This window comes from Diadema setosum, chromosome 13 (assembly GCF_964275005.1).
Source record: "Diadema setosum chromosome 13, eeDiaSeto1, whole genome shotgun sequence".
NCBI classification, from domain to species: Eukaryota; Metazoa; Echinodermata; class Echinoidea; order Diadematoida; family Diadematidae; genus Diadema; species Diadema setosum.
The window spans coordinates 28,424,295-28,445,904 of NC_092697.1; the positions used below are offsets into that span (position 1 = coordinate 28,424,295).

The 21,610-nt window shown below is 39.4% G+C and overlaps 1 protein-coding gene across 2 annotated transcripts in view; it reads left to right on the forward strand.

The window, feature by feature from the left end:
• Positions 1 to 21,610, forward strand: part of LOC140237236 (uncharacterized) — a 37,285-nt gene that overhangs the window by 8,623 nt on the left and 7,052 nt on the right. Inside the window, exons 4-11 of one of the 2 annotated variants that reach the window (XM_072317178.1) lie at positions 2,646 to 2,699; positions 3,996 to 4,167; positions 4,638 to 5,276; positions 9,183 to 9,348; positions 9,962 to 10,775; positions 11,370 to 11,427; positions 12,783 to 12,908; positions 18,481 to 18,537. In XM_072317178.1, the coding sequence (XP_072173279.1) occupies positions 2,646 to 2,699; positions 3,996 to 4,167; positions 4,638 to 5,276; positions 9,183 to 9,348; positions 9,962 to 10,775; positions 11,370 to 11,427; positions 12,783 to 12,908; positions 18,481 to 18,537 (2,086 nt within the window). The remainder of the gene's footprint in view (positions 1 to 2,645; positions 2,700 to 3,995; positions 4,168 to 4,637; positions 5,277 to 9,182; positions 9,349 to 9,961; positions 10,776 to 11,369; positions 11,428 to 12,782; positions 12,909 to 18,480; positions 18,538 to 21,610) is intronic. The other variant, XM_072317179.1, reaches the window with a different exon arrangement.

Sequence of the window (21,610 nt, forward strand, 5' to 3'; positions counted from 1 at the left end):
CCGTTCATTACTGTGTAAAATAAAAGAAAGAAAGAATGGAATTTGCTATCACTGTACACCCAGCACTTGACAAGCACAAGGTACAGTACTGGAAGAGGAAGAAGAAGAAGACACGGCAACTCGATCGAGTACACTCTAATCAGCTCGGTTTATTTGTGCAATTAAACAATACAACACGATGCAATACCACAATGCCGTCGCGGCTGTGAACGTCACAGGAACGACATACTACTGTAGTCGTGTGTATGTTTACATGGGTATACACCAACTACGTGTGGATTAACTTGGGCGCTTGCTTGCGAAAAACACAATTTGCATATTTCGCCCGGTGTTTCACCGAGACGACCTTTCACGCTGGGCGTTCCTCGGTGAACCACCGGTGGTTTCCCGTTGAACTATCGGTGTTTACCCAGGACGCTTCTAGGGTAAGAATTGCCCAAAATTTAATCGGTGTTTCACCTACATTACTGTAGGCTTCCCCTAGGTTTCAACCGAGTTACCTTTCACACTGTGGGGTTCCCCGGGTGCCCCCGGGAAAGGGGTATTAAACACCGTGACCATGTGCCTTTGAGCACAGTGACACTAATGCACCCTGGGATCCTTTGAGGCACTAAGTTGGTACCATAAAAGAATATTTTGGCAAATGCAAATGTATGACTGTGACATCATTTGTGTCTAAATGCTCACTGTATGTTCTATGCAGAACTTCTATCCTATTTCCTGTGAAGAAATTCTATCCTATCAATGACTCTCTGTGAGTATGAGACACACAAAGGATATGTACATGCTATGTAACTTCTTCATTTTTTTTCTCTCCTCCAAGATGAAGGAGTTAAAATACAACTATCTCACTGAAATACAAATTTACTTTGACCACTGCTTTACTTCAGGGCTCTATATTGATTTAATAGTGATGGCCTAGGACCACATAAAATTTATGTCAGGCCACTGTGTTTCTGATCAGGCAGCTAAAATCCAGAATCATGATTTATTATATTTCATTCTATTTCGTGCCACTAAACGTTTCCTTTTTTGGACAACCAACATTTCAGATTTAAAGATTTTAATGGGCCAAACGGGCCTCTAGAGAAATGTTGTGTCAAGCCCTGCTTAATTCACAGTGAAGAAATTGTTTACAGATTATGTTTTAATACAATAATTGTGTGATGGCGTGCCATTATATATAGATGACATTCTGATCATATTAAAATTATTGAAACTTAACGTTTATACTTTGCTGTAGTTGTGTGATTTTGCTCAAACTTTTTCTGATCTGTCGCTCTCGCCTGATTTCGTCCCAAACTTCCCCCCTCCGTACTGTACCTGTTATGTGCAACGACATTTTGTGCTTGAAAGCTGTGTGTTGTTTATGGTGGGTACCGGTATACAATTTATTATAAATGGATAGCCTGCACTGTGATGCAAGCAAACTATTGTGACATTCTCATGAATGTTGTCCCTCTGCCATATTTGTGCTGATGTACAGCCATGCTGGCTACTTATAAACTGCACGCAGAGAGCTATCCCAGACATTAATTACTTTAGCATACACCGTTGATCACCAATAAAGCCATTAGCAAATCGACCAATCTCTCTATATATTGCTCCTGCGTACCGGTTCCAATCAGTAACGCTTGGTTGTATCCCAAGGGGGCGACTGCGAGTTCTTGTTGCCATACTCGTCTCTTGTTGCCAGGGATACCTACATGTACATCCAATGTCATGCTGTCATGTTGTAATGGACCAGATTGAAATGTGGAAAAAAAAATAGTGGAATCTGGAGAAGTGATTGTTTTGACAGGAGCAGTGCACTTTGTCAGTACTGGGGGAAAAAAGGGAAAGATATTACAAAAGTAACAACAACAAAGGACATGCAACTTGTACTATCAAATGTGTAAACACAATAGGATACTTTCTACAGTATGCAAATGTAATCTTGTATCTTCCGATATACATGACGTGTATTTCTAACAGTGAATGGAACTGCTGCATTTACATTAATTAGTACCTATTAAAGTATTCAAAGCATCTTTTCAGGCTTTGAAATGTATACTGCTGGTCAAAGATGAAAGAAGATCCTTTTTCTAGATTTTCATCTCATCCAAATAAACCTTAATAGATTTTCTCTTAAGCCTGTAAAAATAGCACAAAGTTTGGATTCTACTTCTCTCATCATTAATCTTGTGATGATGATAGCCCTTTACATGCATGTGCAGTACTACAAGTTTATCTATTCTATTGTTGTTACATGTACACCTGTAGCAATAGTAGTGCAGTAGTAGTTGTAGTATCATTTTTACTGTGAATATTTTTATCATTATCATGATTGTTGAAACAGTATCATATTTGTTTGTTGTTGCTATCACTACGATGTACCATGATCCTCATTGTAATACATGGTGCACTCACTGTACCCACCTCAGCTCAGGTCACTATCATTGTTGCTAAATTCCACCATTTCTTCATTAGGATAATGGGCAGCTGATTGAACAGCACAACCATGGACCTTCCCCATGTGACCTTGCTACGCCATCATACAACAATTGCCTCTGTGTCCCATTGTGTGATGCTCATATCATATCCCTGCAGCATAGAATATCTGCAGAAAATTGTTGATATTTCTTCTTTGCTTCTGTCTTTGTCAGGTCAAACCCAAACAAGAAGTGGAAATAAAATGCAAGGCATTTTTACCTCCAGCGGTAAGTATCATGCTGTCACACAGCACACTTATAATATACTTCTTAAAAGAGACATACTTGTAGTATATTGCAGATATCTTTATTATTAAAAGGCAGATCAAAGGAGATACTGCAAGAAAAAAAAATCTAAATGGCCAAATTAAACAAAGAAGAACATAATTAAGTGGTTCCATAATTTTATATACTAAAATGAAAGAAAAAAATGACTGAGGCCCGTGAAGTTTCTGCCTCTGCTTGTAACAGAGAAAATAGTGGGGTCTTCTGTTTGGTTTTTAGCATTCTCATAATATAAAGACACCACTGTGAAGTCACGTCTGTGACATATGTTTTAGATATTTAATAAAGCAACATACAATATGTGACCCGCTACAACAAAATGATCCTAAAGTCGGGTGAGGTCGATTATTTGAAAATTGCATGACAAAATTCCCTAATCTTTCTGCTTTAAATTGATATATAACACATCTTATGAAAATAATCGGCTGCGGAGATATCGATGTTTAAAAGAGAGCATGTCGAGACGTATGGGAAATCACTGTTTTGAGAAAAGCGCCCTAAAAGTTTTCCTTGCGACGCAATCGCAATCAAGGGACACGCAAGTCAGTTTTCACCTCCGGACAATAGAAGGTAAACCCTAGCAACCCCCGAAATGCTCATTCAAGCACAGCGTCGGCGATCTCCTCACCAACCAATCAGTGACCAGGATGCCAGGAGAAGCGGCTGGGCATAGCGCACCCCGCCCCCACGCACCAGTCGACTTGGCAGTGTGCGAGCTTCACGCTTCGGTTAGCAGCAAGCAGCAAACTGACCAATGAGATCACTCCGGTCGTTGTTAGGGGCGGAGCCTATCTGTGGCGCTCAATCCAAATTTTCGAACCGGTTTCTGCTTGGTTGAAACGCCAAAGACATGGCCCAGAAAAACGCTATTTTTTGGTCTTTCCTTCCATCATTTTGCTTCAAAATTTTGACAGATGATAGAAGACATGTCAGACTCCAATAATATGTCAAAATCAGAAAATCGTAAGTTTTGACCAATTATGATGCTCTGACTTCAAACTCGATTTTCACGGCTTCGACCGTGCGCGACTTTAGGACCTTTTTGTTGTAGCGGGTCACATATACTTCTTTTTAATATATGTACAGTTCATTGAAAATGCGTTCTCACATGAACTGTCAAGGTGCAGCAGTGGGTTGTCATGATAGTGAATATATTCATGCATGTTGCTGCAGTGTGGACAAAAATGTAATTTTTGTATGTGACAAAATGTACATTTTGTTACATTCCAATTTTCTAAGGCATGGGCCCCAGAGATCGTGGTTTTAGGGCCCCCCTCCAACAGCCCAGGTAATAGAGCCTATCCAACAAACTCGGACTACTCCCCTCGTCACAACGCAACTCAGCCAGTGAACGGCGCCCCCACACATTTTCCACAGCTCTCGAACCATGACAGAACGGAGCCACTGGATGGTAAGGATGCGTAACTTGTTGAAGATGTTGTAGCACTGCATCAGACTGATGATAATAGTGAGAATGTCCATTTTCACTTGGTTCCACTGCATGATAAATATGGTGATCCAAGACCTTTGCAAATGGCATGCTTTTCTGGGACATTTTGCTTTTTGTTTTTTTCTAATGCATGCTCTTCAGTGCTATAAAATATGCATGCATACATGGCATGTGATATCAGTTACAGTACATCGCATGTAGAATGTCAATAATGGGTAAAATTTTTAGGGTATTGCAAGTCAATGTGATTAATATCAAGTTGTCATGTATGTCTTAAGTAGCGTAGATCATAGATTCTTTATTGCTGTCTTTCTGCTTGCCCTATTTTACACTTATTTCAATAACTAGTTGGAATGAATGACCCTGGGGTAAACATGATATTGATATTTTGTAACTGAAGTATAATTGATAAGATTTCTCCCATCAAGCAGGCAGAGATAGACAAGGCCAGACCATTAGTGTAGGATCAGGCGCAAAGACTCAGGAAGCAAAAGCTCAGGGCAAGAATAGCGTAGGGAAAGGACAGGAAACTCAAGGGTTGACGGGAGATTTAAAAGACAAGGCTGTCAGAGGCAAGAATCCCCCAGGAAAGAAAAACCCCAGAGCTCCTACATTGCGTGCCACTACCAAAGAAAAGAACAGTGCCGTCATGACCTCCACGCCAAAGAAGGTGCTTGGCACCAGAAAGGGGCCCGCGAGCAAATTTGCCGCAGCCCGCGGCAAGCCGAGTAAAGCTGGAGAGGAAAGGGCCAAGAAACTGAAACAAATGCAGGCATCATGGACCAAGGAGGCCAAGGACGGGAAGGGCTCAAGTCAGAAAGACAAGGGAGGGTACAGACAGGGTGATAGGCATGGTGGAGGAGGCATTAGCCTGAAAAAGGAAGAAGGGAAGGTTAGTAAAACTACAGGGAAAGTAGCAACAGCAGGAGGGGTGGACAGAGGCAAGAGAGTCCAAGATCCATCCGGATCCCACGGCAGACAGACTAGGGTTATAGAGGTACAGCCAGCTAAGCCTGATAGGGCTGCTAAGGTACATCAGTGGACAGGGAACACCTCAAACTACCTCATAGGTAAGGTCTACAGATCAAAATGTTGCGTTTAGGTTAATTTACAAATTATCAATCAGACCCAATTCACATCTGCTTGCTAGTACTGAATGTCCAGATGCTCTGAGTCGCAATTCTGCATGTGTACCCGACTGAATTTGACTGTCTTTATTGATATAACTTTCATATTATTTGAATACAATGTAGATCAGTGACATTTGGTTTCTTTCTTTTTTTTCTTCAAGCCATTAGTGCTTTATGTATACTGTATGTACATTTTTCTTCATTTCACTATGTATAGCACGACACTTCTGGATCAGTAGAAATAGGATTGGTAAGAAAATTGCTCATTGACGGAAAAGTCAGTGTGAATTTAAGTGATGCATGATTATTTCAAATGAAGGAGAAGAACAAAATATTGGATTTCCCTTGTCCAGCCACTTTGCCAGATATACCATGTCATTTTGCAATGACTCTTAAAAATAATAGATGCTGAGTGCTTTATATTTTCATTTGGATAAAAGCTGCAATATTGGCTTCACATGGTTTTTTTACTTACGGTAAATAGTTTGATTTAGGAAAGAGATGCATTATTTTTTTTTTATTTTTTACCTTGAATGGTTTCTCAAGCCTTAAGTGCAGTTCCTGAACTCAAAACATCCAAGGAGCAATCAGATATAATTTTGTATCAAATGAAAAATAATAAATTTTACTTTGAAGAGAATTCACAGGAAATGCCTTTTATACATTCATGTTTTAGAATTACAGTGTATTGAAACCATGGTTACACAACATGAAAGCATTACCAGTAATCATACACTCCAGAGTTGAGTGTCATCACTTGAGTTCACTCTATGGGACTTTGCTTGGCACAGAATGCGAACACTTTCCACAACTCTTTCCTGCATACCGTGTGGTCTTAAACATTGGTGGTGATATGAAATGGCAAATTGCTAACAGGCTCAGTCAATCTGGATATTTGCTATCTTGTAAAACTGCCCAACAAACATACTGTCATGTATTTTGAAGTGCACACTACACAACACAATCATATCCTGATTATCTCAATGCACAACACTCTGCAGCCATCTTCACTGCAAGTGCTATAAACGTTCAGCACAAAAAGGTTGAAAGAAATGAAGCCATTGAAGTGCATTGTTCTTGCCGGCACTACAACCGTTCCAAGGTTTGGCGTCTAACCTACGACCATTCGTTGAAACTGGTGGGGTCTCCTTTATCAGTTGTCCCTGCAGCAGGGGGAATATTGATTTCTTACCGAATGGTATTGAAGTTTAGGCATGGCTTTCAAGTTTATTGATCCCAGACGTTTGTTGTAATTGATCGTTCATGTTCACGAAAACATGTGACCTCCCCGCCTCCGACCCGATCAACTCTCCTCTGCAGACAGACAAACTGCAAAGGGGAGTTGAAAAGTAACTTTTTCCACACATCCATATTGTTCAAAGCAAGACTCATACAATTTACCAACAGTTTTTAAAGTGGTACGTGCGCTTTTTGATTATTAATATACTGTGCGCATGGTGTTTATCAAGGAATGAAAAAAGACAATTTTATCTTCATCTGCATAGCTCTGTGAATACTAGGTATTGCAAGGGGAGACAATTTGATTTGTATGAGAAGCAGTGCTTTAACAAACATGCAATACTAATTGCAACATAATTGGTGTATATCATGGTGTGTGTCTAATAGTGGACTGAGTACAGACAGACATTTGTTGAGTACAAAAGTTGGAAAATATTTTAAGACGATGGCGACTTCTGACTTTATCACCTTCATTCACTGTGCTCATTGTTCATACTCGTAAAGATACATTTACTCTGCACGCTGCATGCAAGTTTTGTCTGTTTTCATTTGCATTTGTACTGCATGATGTGTTTGGCATGAACTATTTATTGCATGAATCACAAAACTGTATTAATCACATCCTACTGCCCACTTTACCTTTCATTCTTTCAAAAATCTCTATAAGAGGTAAATCACGTACATTCAATGATTGGTAACATAAAGCATGGAATGATCATGATAATGACTGCATTTCTCATACTGTTCTTTTCTTTTCTCATTTTCCTCATATTCATCTGTAAATTTCATAATCACTATACTCATTAGATTCTATTCATTATGGAAATAATTTTTAAATTTCTACAGACAGGATTGGAAGCCTGAGATTTGGCATTAATGGGTGCTCTCATTTTGGTTTGCATTTATAAGTTTTCTCTGTTTTAAAATACAGTATGGTGATATCTTGAAAGCACCTGCATTCTTGCTGGCAGCATTCTTTTCAAAGAACATGATTGCATATCTCAGACCCCGTTTACAGTGCGAGGCTTTTCTTGGTGTAAACGCAAACTGGGCCAAATGCGCGGCCAATTTTAGTCTGGCTTCCAAACCCTCTGCCTGTATCTTTCGCTATTCAGGATATTAACCCCCTCAACGTCGAAAACTAGTATAGTTTAAGGTGGTTTTGTCCTGCAAAGGATTCTTACCTTCGGCAAAGGCCTTTGCCTGAACGGCGACTTTGTCGCCACGGAATTCATTTGGCAAAGGGTCTGAAAACCAGACAATACCAAATTGCCTTTGTTTACAAGCAGAGCGCCACTACGACAAAATATTGAAAGGTTTGAATTAAAAGCGCGGCCGAGCCCAGCAGTGTAAACGGACAAAATTGCGAGGCTCGGCCGCGCAATTGAGGCCGGGCTGTAAACGGGGTCTCATTGCCTTGTGTTTCCACACTGCTAGCTTGCCATTTTGAGGAGTACACAGCATGTATGTGACTCTGCCACTCTCTGTGTTTGCATGTTTTGCTTGCTCAGTATACACTGCATGTGCTTGGAGTTTCTGTTGCTTTCATTTTGTGATGCTGCATCTTGTCAGGCATGCCACACCCTCCTCCACCACCACCACCACCACCACTAGAACCACCACATCCACAAATCGAGAGCTACAATCATGCCATCCAGTGGTTGCCACAGGAAGCTTCCAGCATTCTCCAGTCTCCCCAAGTCATCTCCCAGGCCGATCCCACCTTCCATGGTCAGAGCTCTCACCAATCATGGATCTCCCGTCCGCCATGGGAAATTAACAATAATTCCCACCCTAACCCCAACCCAAACCCAAACCCAAAACCCAACCCTAATCCCAATCCCAATCCCAACCCTAATTTCAATCCCAACCCCAAACCCAACCCTATCCACAACTCCAATCCCAACCCAAACCCAAACCCCAACCCCAAGCGCAACCCCAATCCCAACCCTATCCCCAATCCCAATCCAAACCCCAAGCACAACCCCATCCCCAACTCTAGCCCCAACTACCATAACCCAATGGTAACACGGAGATCTGATCCTTCTTTCCAAACTAGGGATGTCATAAGACATCGTAGCAATCCTCAATCTAACTCCCTTCCTGGGTTTAACCCATCAAATAACAGTTCTCCCTACTCCAGCTCACAGAGGGCTGAACCATTAATCTTATCTAACAACTCATCTGCCGTGTATGCTGCTCACCCCCTCCCCAGAATACCCAGAGTAGCCCAAAGTGGGAAAAGAGGTAATGCCAAGTTAAAACCTGTGTCATCATCCCCTAATGTAGCTCCATCCATGCCATTTCATCCTGCAGATCCTAACAACACAAAACTGCTTTCTAACCAAACCACTGACGTTCACCAACCTAACTTAGATTCTGCTGTTTCAAATCACACTAACCACACTAACCACAACTCCTCGGACGAAGGTACTGACATTGACAGCACACCAACTACCACAGCAACCCAAAGCATTCGTGTGCCTCGTAGCACTCACCACACGCACTCTCATAATGCTGTGTCCCACACTAAGTCTAGCAGTGTGTTCCCTGCACCTGTGAGTGCCACACCCCCTGACACACCAGCCTCTGACACCCCACCCTCAGGTCAGCTTCCCCTGGTGCAGCAGCAGACCCAGAAGGAGGACCCCCTGAGAAGAATACAGGGGGTTCCGGGAAAATCTGGCCGACCCGATGCCTACACCAATAACACCAATGAAGACTCTGGGATTGCTGAACCAACACCAGAAGAATATGACCCAGAGTTTGAACGGTATGAAGTTGTAAGAGCACTATTCATTGTGCGTTCTATGTTTAATCTACTATCAACAGCACTGATTTTGACATTTTCGTATACAAGTAGTCATTAAGGTTATCACTGAATGTGTGTCATTCTCAATTGTCATCATTTGTTTCGATTCTTTGAATAGTTCAGGTAAGGTATCTTGAGTTTTCCTCGAGACTGCGCATAGGAACACTGAAATTTGCAAATGTTTACTTTGAAAATTGTGTGTGTTTTCTTGATATGCCACATCGATTGGAGTATCAATGTCTGACATTAATATTGTTTTTATGTTTGTTGAGACAAGTGAATTATATCTCATCAGCATGTATTTTGAGTTGAGCTATGTCTTTTTCAAAGCAAGGAAAAAAAGAACAAAGAAAGCTTATTCATCATCTTTATTTTCCTCTGGTAATTTTGTTTGTACATTGCTGCCAAAGGAATTCAGCTTTGCTTTGATATTGATTATACCTCGACAATGGAGAACTTCTGCTGTGTGTGAATAAGGGAGTGCAGTGACCAATTTAGTGTCAAAGAAGTGCTATGACATTTTTTCCACACATAGTTGTGACAAGTTCTGTCCATATTCGCATCTCTTTTGCAGAAGGCAGTCGGGTGCAGAGAATCAGTACTACACTGGAGAGGGAAACTTCCTTCAAAACCAGCAGCGAAACAAGCAGCTGGAGGAAGAGGCGCAGAGATATGAAGAGGAGAGGAAGAAGGAGGAGCAGAGGCAGCGGGAAGAAGAAGAGAGGCAAGAAGCTATCCAGAGAGAAGAAAGAAGGAGGATAGAGGAAGAAAAGAAAGAAGAAGAAAGGAGAGAAGAAGAGAAGAGAATGGAAGAAAAACGCAGAGAAGCAGAGAGGAGAGTGGAGGAAGAAAGGCGGGAGGAGCTAAGGAAGAGAGAGGAGGAGAATCGCCGGAAGCAATTTGAAGAGGAGAGAAGGAAGGAAGAAGCAAGGATCAAGGCTGAGAAGAAGAGGGAGGAGGAGGAGAAGGCGAGGAGATTGGAAGAACAGAGAATGGAAGAAGAGCGCAGGGAAGAGGAGGAGGAAAGATTGAGGCAGGAGGAGATTGAGAGGTCCTTTGAAGAGCAGAGGCAACGAAAAGTGGCGGAGAGGATCCGCGCCGAGAAGGAGCGGGCAAAGGCGATGCTGTATGATGAAGATGACGTCGCCATGGAAACAGACCCGGCAGAAGACTATGGGGGCACAGCTCCAAACGACACCCAGATGAGAAAGAGAGCCGAAGACGAGCTGAGAGACTACCAGCCCCAGTCGTCATGGGGATACAAACCATCTGGGCGGGGCGGTAGTGTAGCCAGGGAGGATGCGGACTTTGAAGTGAAGTCTCAGGAGGAAGTGCGGGACGGACTGAAGAGGGTTCATCTCACTCCAGAACTTGAACGAAGGGCAAAGGTCAGTTTCTCAACTTATAAATACCTTCTGTGGAGTTGCAGGAACTTAATGCCTTTAATAGTAGACGAAACATGGGGGTAGTATGGGTGGTACTGTCCTTACTGATACACTGCTCTTTTCATGAATGTTGCATTAACATTGTCTCTGACCATGATATTGAAAAAATATTTCTTTATAACCAACATTTCACTGCTTGTCCTTCTGAGAACTAGCTGAATATGTAAGCCATTCTGCTCTTTGGAAATGCAGCCTTTCAAGCAGAAAGCAATGAAAATGACAATGAACAAAATTGTGCATTAGTTTTGTTCTGTAATATAGTCACTCTCTGTGTGGCTAGAATATGCATTGGTAAGTTTTACAGGTTTACAGTATGTAATAATTCACATACACTTTGCCAAAGAAGAGGGAAGATTTTCTATATTACAGTGTTCTATTTCATATCAAATGAAATTGTTGTACTCTTGCCAAAGTAAACATCTGCAATCTTAAGATAGCAGCTTAAGATAGAAGAATAAAAGGTGTACTTTTATATGTCAATATTTCTTCTTGTTATTTCATTTATTCATAGACTTTGCAAAATTCTTTGTTTTTCAGGTTGGGAAGGTCCAAAACAGATCGATTTCTGAAGACATTTATGAGACTGATCCAGCAAGTAAGTTTTAGTCTAGCTTGATTATCTAACAATCATTTTGATGTCAAGAAAAGGGACATGTGGGGAAGAGATGGCAAATCATAACAAGCAGAGATTCACAACGTTCACAACTAGCAAAGAGTAAATCATGATGGTATTCAAAGTTATATCCTAATGAAAATGTAATGCTTCTGGGTAACGACTGATTTTACCCATATGGAAAGGAATCTGGGGCATATCAATGAAATTGTGAATGTCCTGAAGTTTCTGTTAACAGTAACATTGTTACAGACCAGTTTTAATCTTAATTTCTGGATTAAAACTTTGTGTATTCTCACTTGAGGGGTTTAAGATGCAACTGCTATTAGTAACTGTGATGTAAATAACTTCCCAGTAGAAGTGCTATGTTTGATTTTTATTATTTTTTAGATTTCTCATTTTTCAAAAGGAAAGGAAATACAAAAGTGAGCTGTGCTGTGTATCACAGTAGATACTCATATCACTTAGAGATCATATCATGATATCACATTTTTGTTGTCTTTGTGTGACATTTCATTCATCATTTACAGAGAAAGCAATAATGTTTGAAAATGGTTTTCTCTTTGTTTTGTCTGACAGCCAAACATTATGTGGATTGTGGTATTCTTTTCTACTTCACACTTCACATTTCTTTCATAAGTTGCATGTGAAAAGCATATTGTGAGAGGAGCTTTTGAACATAGTGTAGTGTACAGGTGGTTTGTTGCGCTTCCTTTTGCGATATTTCTTTGTTTTCATTTTCATAAGGTAACGGTCATTCATTGCCCTAATGATGTTTGAAGTGTTCTAGCAAAGCTCTCATTTTTTTTTTTAGATATTGTGATGCTAATCTTGTGGTAGCATGACATTCCAGCAGCATTCCCATTTAATACAACAATGGGCTGCAATGTTGTGGTCTGCATTTTCAGCACTTTTTGGGAGCTATTCTGTAACAGCAAATCTTCAATCGCTCTGCATATTTGCAGGGATTTGCAAGTTGAAACAAATTCATTGTTGTATTGAGAGAATATTAATAGAAAAGAAAAACAAAAAAATATTTAAAAAAGTTTGAACAAATGAGTTAGGGAGGATAAATTATAACAAAAACACAAACCTAGAGATCATTTGCCACAACGTTGGAAGCATTTGACCCACCTTCAGCGGACTGCCATCACACCATCGAAAAGCCCCCTCTTCAAACCCATGTCAGTGCGCCTTTGACCCGCTGAGGACTAGTCCCGAGTGTTCTTGGGCTGGGGTAAATGGGAAATGGGTGTTACAGGAAAATCACTCCGTCTTCAACAGGCTGATATCAGCATGTAGTTTCAGTGTTGTTTGTTGTTTTTCCCCCTCACTAGTGGCCCAACTTATTGCTGAGCTCGAAGCAGCGAGGCAGGAGCGTCAGGACAAGGAGAAGGAGAGGGAGGCATTGATCAAGAAAGCCAAGAACCTTCAGGCCAAGACGCATGACAGGCGATATAAATGTAAGTGCAATTTGCGACGATGTCACAGCAGCTATTCTTAGTCCCACCAACTGCTTTTAGCGTTAGTCCTGAATTAGTGCCTTGATTTTTAAAAGTCATTTGAATAATATGCATCAAGATATTTCACAGTTTCACTGGTAGTAAATTGTGAAACACTGGATTTTGAGTTACTTCATTTCTGTTTATTGTTAGTTTTTTGCTGTTTTTCGGTTCAGTCATTTCAATTACTTGATTTGCTCTGTTCCTATACTTTGCAAGTAAGTCCTTGTGTGTTTCAGAACAGGTTGAAATAGATGTGAGTGTCTTACTGTGAATGATTTTATTCTCTCTCTCTCTCTCTTTCTATCTTAAAAAGCAAGCAAACAAACAAAAATCCATCACAACAAATATATGTATAGAAAACCATCAGTGCCTTTCATACTCTATGTTTGAATAGGATGCACAATTCAACCAACATATACGGTAGATGCACACAAAGTTTTCCTTTCAGTTTCTTGGAAAGGTATATTTTAGGTTTCATGCCTAGCGATATGTAGAAGAACAGCTGCCATATGATTTGCTGTGCTTGCTTGACTGGTTGTGTTGCAGAATTTCTGTCTATAGTACAATGTATGTACAGTATATGACTGTGAGTACATTTGTTGTTGTTGGTTTTTTTTTTTTGTGTGTGTGGGTGGGTGGGAGTGTGAGGGCTTATATGATTATATATTTTTGGTTTTGCTGGCCAATTCATTGCACAGGAACTTGCACTCACAAGTTCAGTGTTTCGATGGATACAAAGAAGGGGAAAAGTTATTGCTGGAAAGACACAGAAACACCTGCCTTCTGCACAGGTTTGTGCATTTTTTCCCCTCAGAAATTTTAATTGTAGAGATCATATCGTGCTTCCCTCCATACTTTGAATTTGTTGTTTCGTTTTTTCCCCTTCCTGAATCGAAATGCCTAGAGTTTGTTATAACACACATGCAAAACGAACAAAAAAAAGCCACATGGTGTTCACTCGATCAGATCAATTCTGATATCTGCTGTATACATAGCATCTGTAGCAACTTTCTTTTTTCATGGTTCTTTAATTATGATATATATATCTAAAACTGAGCTATTCTCTCTTTTTTTTTAGGGGGGGGGGGGTGGGGGAGAAACCTACATGTAGGCTTACCAATGAGATCCTTGCTGCTATTAGATACAAGTTCATACCCATGAACATTAAATGAGTGCGATTAGCATGACCTCTACAAAGCTGTCGGTGATGATGTAGACAGGGCTTGCGGACGTCCCTTCTATTGCTTTATTGATTTACTGGGCAACGTCTGCACTGCCCATGAAGGGGATATTGATTTAAGCGTCAGCTCAGATGTGTTGCCCTGTGTTAATGCACTACAGCCATAGGCATACTTGTGATCCTCATTGCTCCGTTCGATATAGATACCCAACGATGTCAGAGAATTCCTCACCCGCTCACAGGTTGCGTGAGGTGTTGTTGTCACTGATTTCGTTGGACTGCACGTTTGCACCGCTCAATTGATGGAGCGTTTTCACGGAAATTGCTCCAATCTATCATTATGCAGACATCGACACTTTATTGAATGCTTTGCTCTTGCAGAGGGAGAGAGAGAGAGAGAGAGAGAGAACAAGACTGTAGCAATGGGGGATTGCATACAATTCATTCTCAATTATTTTTCCCTGTTCCATTGATGTGGTGTTACCTGTGCTCTAAGATTCAATAGAGTTAACAATTTCATGACATCAGTTGTTTATACTTGTATGAGGGAACAAATGTATGTGCTATGTATTACATTTCACCACTGATCGTGCTGAAGAACGAGAGGTGCTGCACATTTATGATGATACAAGATTGTGCCTTCATACAGTGAGGCAATTCATTTTACCATCTTGGTTCAAGTGTGAGTACTTGTTCCTACATGACATTGTATGAGAAGATTATGTTCTCTGTAATCTTTAATAGAAAAAAAAAAAGAAGAAAAAAAAGAAGAAGAAGAAGAAGAAGAAACTTTCACCAATAGGAAAGCATGTTCTAGACAAGTTTAAACTTTTAGTAAAAAACAAACAAACAAAAAACAAAGAAAAATAGACTAATAGCTGCTTCAATAAGCATCATAGTGTAAAAGTATTCTTTGAATGTTTTTACAAAGCATCACTATAATTTGTATACTGTTACCAGGACTTATTCCGGTACCCCTGTTTACCAAACGTTTGATGCGAAACCATGAGTGTATGTTACTCAGAGGGGCTTCAGTATCATGGGTGTTGGGAGTCGTGGCTTCATTACAGGCTGTGCCTGACAACAATTGATTCCTTTGATGCCAACAGAAGACCATGTAGTATTGATCTCACTGCACAAACATCCACAAAGTCTGCAAGGCCAACGTGTGAATGGCACTCCTAATGGCTGACTTGACGACAATTAAATGCCAGAATTGGTTTAGGAGGAACGGGAGAATTGAGAACATGACTGCTGTAATTATTCCTTTTTTAATCTAAATATGTGTCAATTTGATTTCTGAGGTTTAAAAGAACAGTGGCTTTGTTAAAATGCCCTCCAATAGGACCTTTTGTGTGTGTATGGGTGGGTGAAGGGGGGGGGGTGCATTCCATGGCACTTCTTATGTTTGCGGATGCATTACAAGGATTTTAATGATAATACACAGGATGCTCTTGTTGCCAATTTGAACCTAGCAACACATGATTGGGGGCTCTTATATAGGTAGAATAGAGTGGGTGGAGATGTGGCCATGGAAGTGCATTCTCGAGAGTTGTTTGTAGCCTTGATTGCTGTATAATTGAGGAGTGTAATGTGGGATGATGTTATTGTGAGAGCTGGATTCAACATCCAGATGAGTTCATGAGCTTTGTTAGTGTGTTGTATGACTATTTTGTTTACTTTACTGGATTACATACAGTGACGAAGTAACATTGTCGTTGATCAAAATGTAATACATGCTGTTATATTTCAACATGATTTCATCCCTTTTTCATTTTGTGTGTTAGGGATGGGTAGGGAACTTGCATTGAAAGTTTGAGTCTTGTTCTAGGCACAGCGGGGCTCGTTAAAACTTGTTTCACTGATGTTTTATTCTAGCCATTAAAATCTGTAATTTTGAAGTTTTGGTATCCTGCAAAGGAAATCTATTGGTCCAAATTAAAGTGAAACATAACTATCGATTTTGAATCTTAGCTGCCCGATTGAGCCACCAAAAGATAATCTTTTTTGAAAATTTTGTGGCCCGACATCAATTTTTAGTGGCCCCAGGCGACTGCTTATGTCAAGCCCTAGCAGAGTTTCTACTCCATCAAAATTAAGTCATTTCATATTAAGAGCTATTGAGATAAAATATTCCCATTTGCACCTTTCTCTTGGATTCAATGCATTTCCTTCTTTTCGTGGGGCTGAATGCCAAAGTAGAGATACGTCATGACATTTGAGTACCTGAATATAAGAACGACCCAAGTCCAAATTTGGCTATCGCGTTTAATAGCCATTTACGTAGTCATGCAAATACAGATAATCATTTAAGTGACTGTTTTATATTCAAATTTGAATTAATAACACCCCAATAACCGAAAACACTTAAGGGAGTAGGGCATTTTTAACTAATTTCCATTTTTCCTAAATTTTCTCTAATGGACTTGGGTCGTTCTTATATTCATATACTCATTTGAAAGATGCGAGTTGTACAACTGTACATTGTACATACAGTCCTACTGCCGATAAATAGAGCCATGATTCAAGAACAAATATGGCAATTCAACATTCAGAAACAAAAACACAGAGAGATCAAAATATGCTGTATATTGTGTGTGAAATTACTTTTTTTAAGTACATGTGTAATTGGATGAACATTTTCGTATTTTGAAAACTGAATGTGCATTTTCTATATTCTTTTAATTTTCAGTCATTTGTGTTTGTTGCTTCATTTGCATGTTAGACATTGCTCTTTGACAAAATGTAAAATACTCTCCTTGCTCGCTTATTTGAAGTAAGCTGTTTTATTATGCCTCCGCCACGAAGTGGTGCCGGAGGCATTATGTTTTCGGGTTGTCCGTCCGTCCGTACGTACGTCCGTACGTACGTCCGTACGTCCGTACGTCCGTCCGCTTTCGTTTACGCGATAACTTGAGTAATATTTACTGGAATTTTACCAAACTTGGTCCAAGTATGAAGTATGATGGGGCAACGATTTGATAAGATTTTGGGTGAAATCGGCTAAAGGTCAAAGGTCAAAGGTCAAGGTCAAATCATGAAATTGTATCCGTTTACGCGATAACTCAAGACTGTATGGAGCAAATTTCACCAAACTTTGTTGGAGGATGATGTATGATGGGACAATTACTTGATTAGTTTTTCAGTGAAATCGGACAGAGGTCAAAGGTCAAAGATCAAGGTCAAATCCTAAAATTTATCTGTTTATGTGATAACTCAAAACTGGATGAAGCAGCTTTCACCAAACTTGGTCCAAGGATGATGTATGATGGGACAATTAGTTGAGTAGATTCTAGTGACATTGACAAGAGGTCAAAGGTCAAAAGGTCAAGGTCAAATGCTAAAAATGTTGCTATTTCCCCCATATCTATGCAATGCCCGCAGTTATTTTCTTGAAACTTAGTGTAGACATGTACTACTGCGTAAGGATTCTCCAGAGAGAGTTTCATGTCATAAGGTCAAAGGTCAAAAGGTCAAAGGTTAGGTGAAAATGTTGCAATATCACTTTTCTCGCAAATGGTTCAATGTATCTTCATGGAACATGGTACATATGCATGTACTGACTGGCAGGGATTATCTAGGGAATTTAGGGGTCATGGGTCAATAGTCAGGGGTTCAAAGGTCAAGGTCAACTCCTCAAAATGTTACTTCTGTATTTCCCTCATACTAGTATATGCAATGATTGCATTATTAGTTTTAAAAGTGTTTAATATATGTACATGTATTACTTGATGGAGATTCTCTTGGAAATTTCCAGCCAGAAGGTCAAAGGTCAAAGGTTAAGGGTCAAAGGTCAGGTTTAAATGAAAAAAAAATATTTTGTACTGTAATTACACTCTTTCTTCATACCTTGAAAATTATACTCAATGCATAAACTTATAATGAGGTCGGTCAGAAGTCAAGTAAAAATTTTCATTTCCCCAAATATGTGTACCTGCACTCTTTAATAGACAATTATAGCAAACCCAGTTCGTGGAAAGTGAACATTCAAGATATTTCTGACAAACCTGTTATTTCAATATTTTGCCAGTTATGTGAAACTGTCATCACACATTGTCAAGACATTGTACTATACACCTATTGGGAGAATCATGCATTATGGCGGAGGCATCAGTCGCCGTAGCGACATTTCTAGTTTGTCCTCAATCAGCAGAATTTTAGTTAAAACTGATTTATATTTTTAAAAATGCTTAAAAAAAAGAAAAAGGCCCATCGAATACTCAGTGTGATAGTTCTGTCAAATGTGTGCTGTCCTGCTTAGATTTTACTCTTGAAATAGTAAGCAAGCACATCAATAGTGTTTTGTGTTTGAGATTGCTTCAATATCACTCAACTTGCCTCTGCTTGTAGCTTACGATGAGCCCGGGCCATGGTCTAATAGTGTCAGCCCTGACAAAGACGCTCAGCGTAAGTCTTTTCTCATGATTTCTAGTGTTTAAGATCTACCGCGAGTGTCTAATTTCAAGAATATTCTCATTGGTGTGTGCCGTGCAGTAACACTTGCTATTTCTGTCTTTTTTCTTCCCCTACAATTCTGTATTGCTATATATCGTATGTAGATAGACTTCTGCACTCCTATCTTTAATCCCTATATTTCACTTTGAATGGAACCTATGAACATGTATGCAATGTGTACTTACTTGCCTCACTTCAAATTTTGTTATTACTATTTTCATGGATTTTGTCCCATAAATATCTCCAATATTGTTTCTTTGACAGGTTATAGCATCCTTTGTTGTGTGTGTGATTACTAGTTTTAAAAGTGCCTTGTTGTTCTCTCCTAATATTTCAGTAGTACATTGTATAGTGTGATGCTGTGATATGTTACACAGCAGATCATGGAAATGTCTGTGGCTCATATCAAGCAAAGAAAGAAATAAAGAAATGAACAAAGCTAACCAAGAACAAAATGGAGACAAGACAAAATTCAGGGCATATTTCATCAAAATATTTCAAAATGTTTAATTTCTTTTAGTGCATGCAAGCATGACACATTGACAGTTTTAAGAATTTCTTTGACTTTTTTCTTGCAAAATGAATAAATAAATAAATAGATAAATAAATAAAATGTAAAAAAAAAAAAGAAAAACCAGTAATGTGATGCTCCAGTACTATGAATAGTGGAAATTCTTCTACTGAAATATCGGAGGAAAAAAATGTTATGAATTGCACAAAATTAGTTCTTGCATCACATTATACGCTGTGTAGTACATCTGGTCTTTATTAAAACTTTGATTTTCATCAATGTTGCAATGCGATTCAATGCCTGCTACAAGTATTGCACAGTGCTAACAGAAAAATTGCAAGAAGGGCTATTAGATGAGAGAAAAAAAATCCTAAGTTCCCAAAGTTGTTTTGAAGAAGTATCCTACAGTTTTATTGAAAAGAATGCCACTCTCGGGTACAGTACAGGAGATTTCTACAGTGAACATTGCCATATGTATATTGTCACTGGTGAGTTTCTGTATGTGAAACACACATTGTACATTAATGACTAAGAAGTTAATTAAAAAGTTTGCCCTTTGTTCAGGTACAAATGTGCGTAGTTGCCAAGCTTAAAGATAATAGGTGTCAAAGTACAAAACTCAGACGGATTTCAATCACAAACAGTTGGGTGGGGGCAATAACTGTGTTTGTTTTACCATAATTTGCCATTAGACAAGGAAGTATGTTCATGAGGTAGCATGAGATCACATCACCATGGCCTACAGTTGTTGCTCTTGTTTTTTTTTTCTTTTATAATTGAGACATTTCCATCAGCTGTGTGATGATAAAGAGGTATAATCCCAGTAGAAGATTTGACCCCAAAGAAAGAAAGTACCTATAGAAGTGAAATGAAAGCAATCCCTCAATTAGAATCAAAGCAAAGTCAAACAACTGACTATTCAGAATTTGAAGTTAAGACCACTTCCTGCGTGAGCAAAGCAAATTCTCTGGCAATTTGTGGATGTCAAAACAACATGGACTAATGTTAGAAATTGCTTACATCATGAAAGAGTATTTCAAATGTTTTGTATGTTATCTGTAACTTCTGAATTTGATTGGGGAAAAAGTTATATCGTCGCTGGGGTGACAGGACCTCGTATCTACAAAATGTCAAATGTTCAGGAGAGCCAAAAAACATGGCGGCCAAAGCACTGTGGCGAATGGGATAGCCTTCCATTTGACATGCCGTGGTGGTTTCATTTTTGGAGTGAGACAGTTGGGAGACAGTTGGCACTTTACCCATTATTTGACCATCAATCCAAAAAAGTCATTTTCACCAAAGTTGCAGATACAAGGTCTTGCCACCCCAGCGACGATATTTTGTTTACTTGCTTTAATTTGTGCATACATATAATCTACATTTGTTTTATAGTATATTTGATCAGAGTACTCTTCTCCTACTTTACTTTTGTAAGTTTAATCTCAGATTCTGTAAAACCCCAGAAGGCCAAACCAGGATCTTTGATATGACAGCCATTCTTATTTTTCAATTGTACATCTATAGACATTGTGCTTTGATGCTGTTCCTATGTATGAGTATCTTTCTTAAAAGAAAGGGGGGGGGGGGAAGCTTACAATAAAAGGCAATGTCACTGATTCAAACATGTAAATCTGTCATTGGTACAAATATACATGGCATATAATCTTCCCCCCCCCCCCCCAAAAAAAAAAAAAAAAAAAAAAATACTTTTTGCTGAGGGTGAGATGTACTATACAGTAGTATCCCATCTCATTTATATTTCTTTTTTCTTTTTCTTTTTTTTGCCATTTCACTCTTCCAGCCCTGAGAAGTTTCTACCTACATGTATTTTAAAACCCACTGTCCATCATTTGCAACCTGACAGTACTTATCTTGAATAGATAGCTCTGTTTGTCCTCCCAGCGGCCAGTTTCGACCGTGCAAATATGTGCACAGCGCCAGTGTCAGAAACCTAGTGCAAATATTGCCCAACGATTCAAGTGATTGATTTCTCCTTTTCTTGAGTGTGCGCGATCACTCTGCGTAACTAACTTGCAACCATCACACAGCAAAAAGTGGAACGCTGTCGTTTGGTACAGTTATCTACAACTGTATCTGTCTGATCACTATCGTTTTGTACAGTTACTGTATCTATCTCTAATTCTGTGTCTTTCTTTCTTCTACCAGTGATGATGACCCTGATCTCCATTTTTCTTTCTTTCAACTCCAGTTTTCTTTGTCTCTTTCCTCTTGTACTTGCTCACTTCCCATATCATTAACTCAATATCCCAGTAGTCCCCCCCCCCAATTTAATCAAATGCTTTCTATCTCTCTCTATCTCACTCTATATCTCTCACTGTCTTTTTCTCTTACTCATCTTTACATCTATCTGCTTGTCTGCCTGTCTCTCTATTCTACACTGTTCCTCAGCCATCTATTCACACATGTATCTATTCATCTCAATGTATTTTCAATTTACTGTAAAACCAGGATTTTTTTTTTTTTTTTTTTTTTGTGCAGGCATTTTAATTTCGG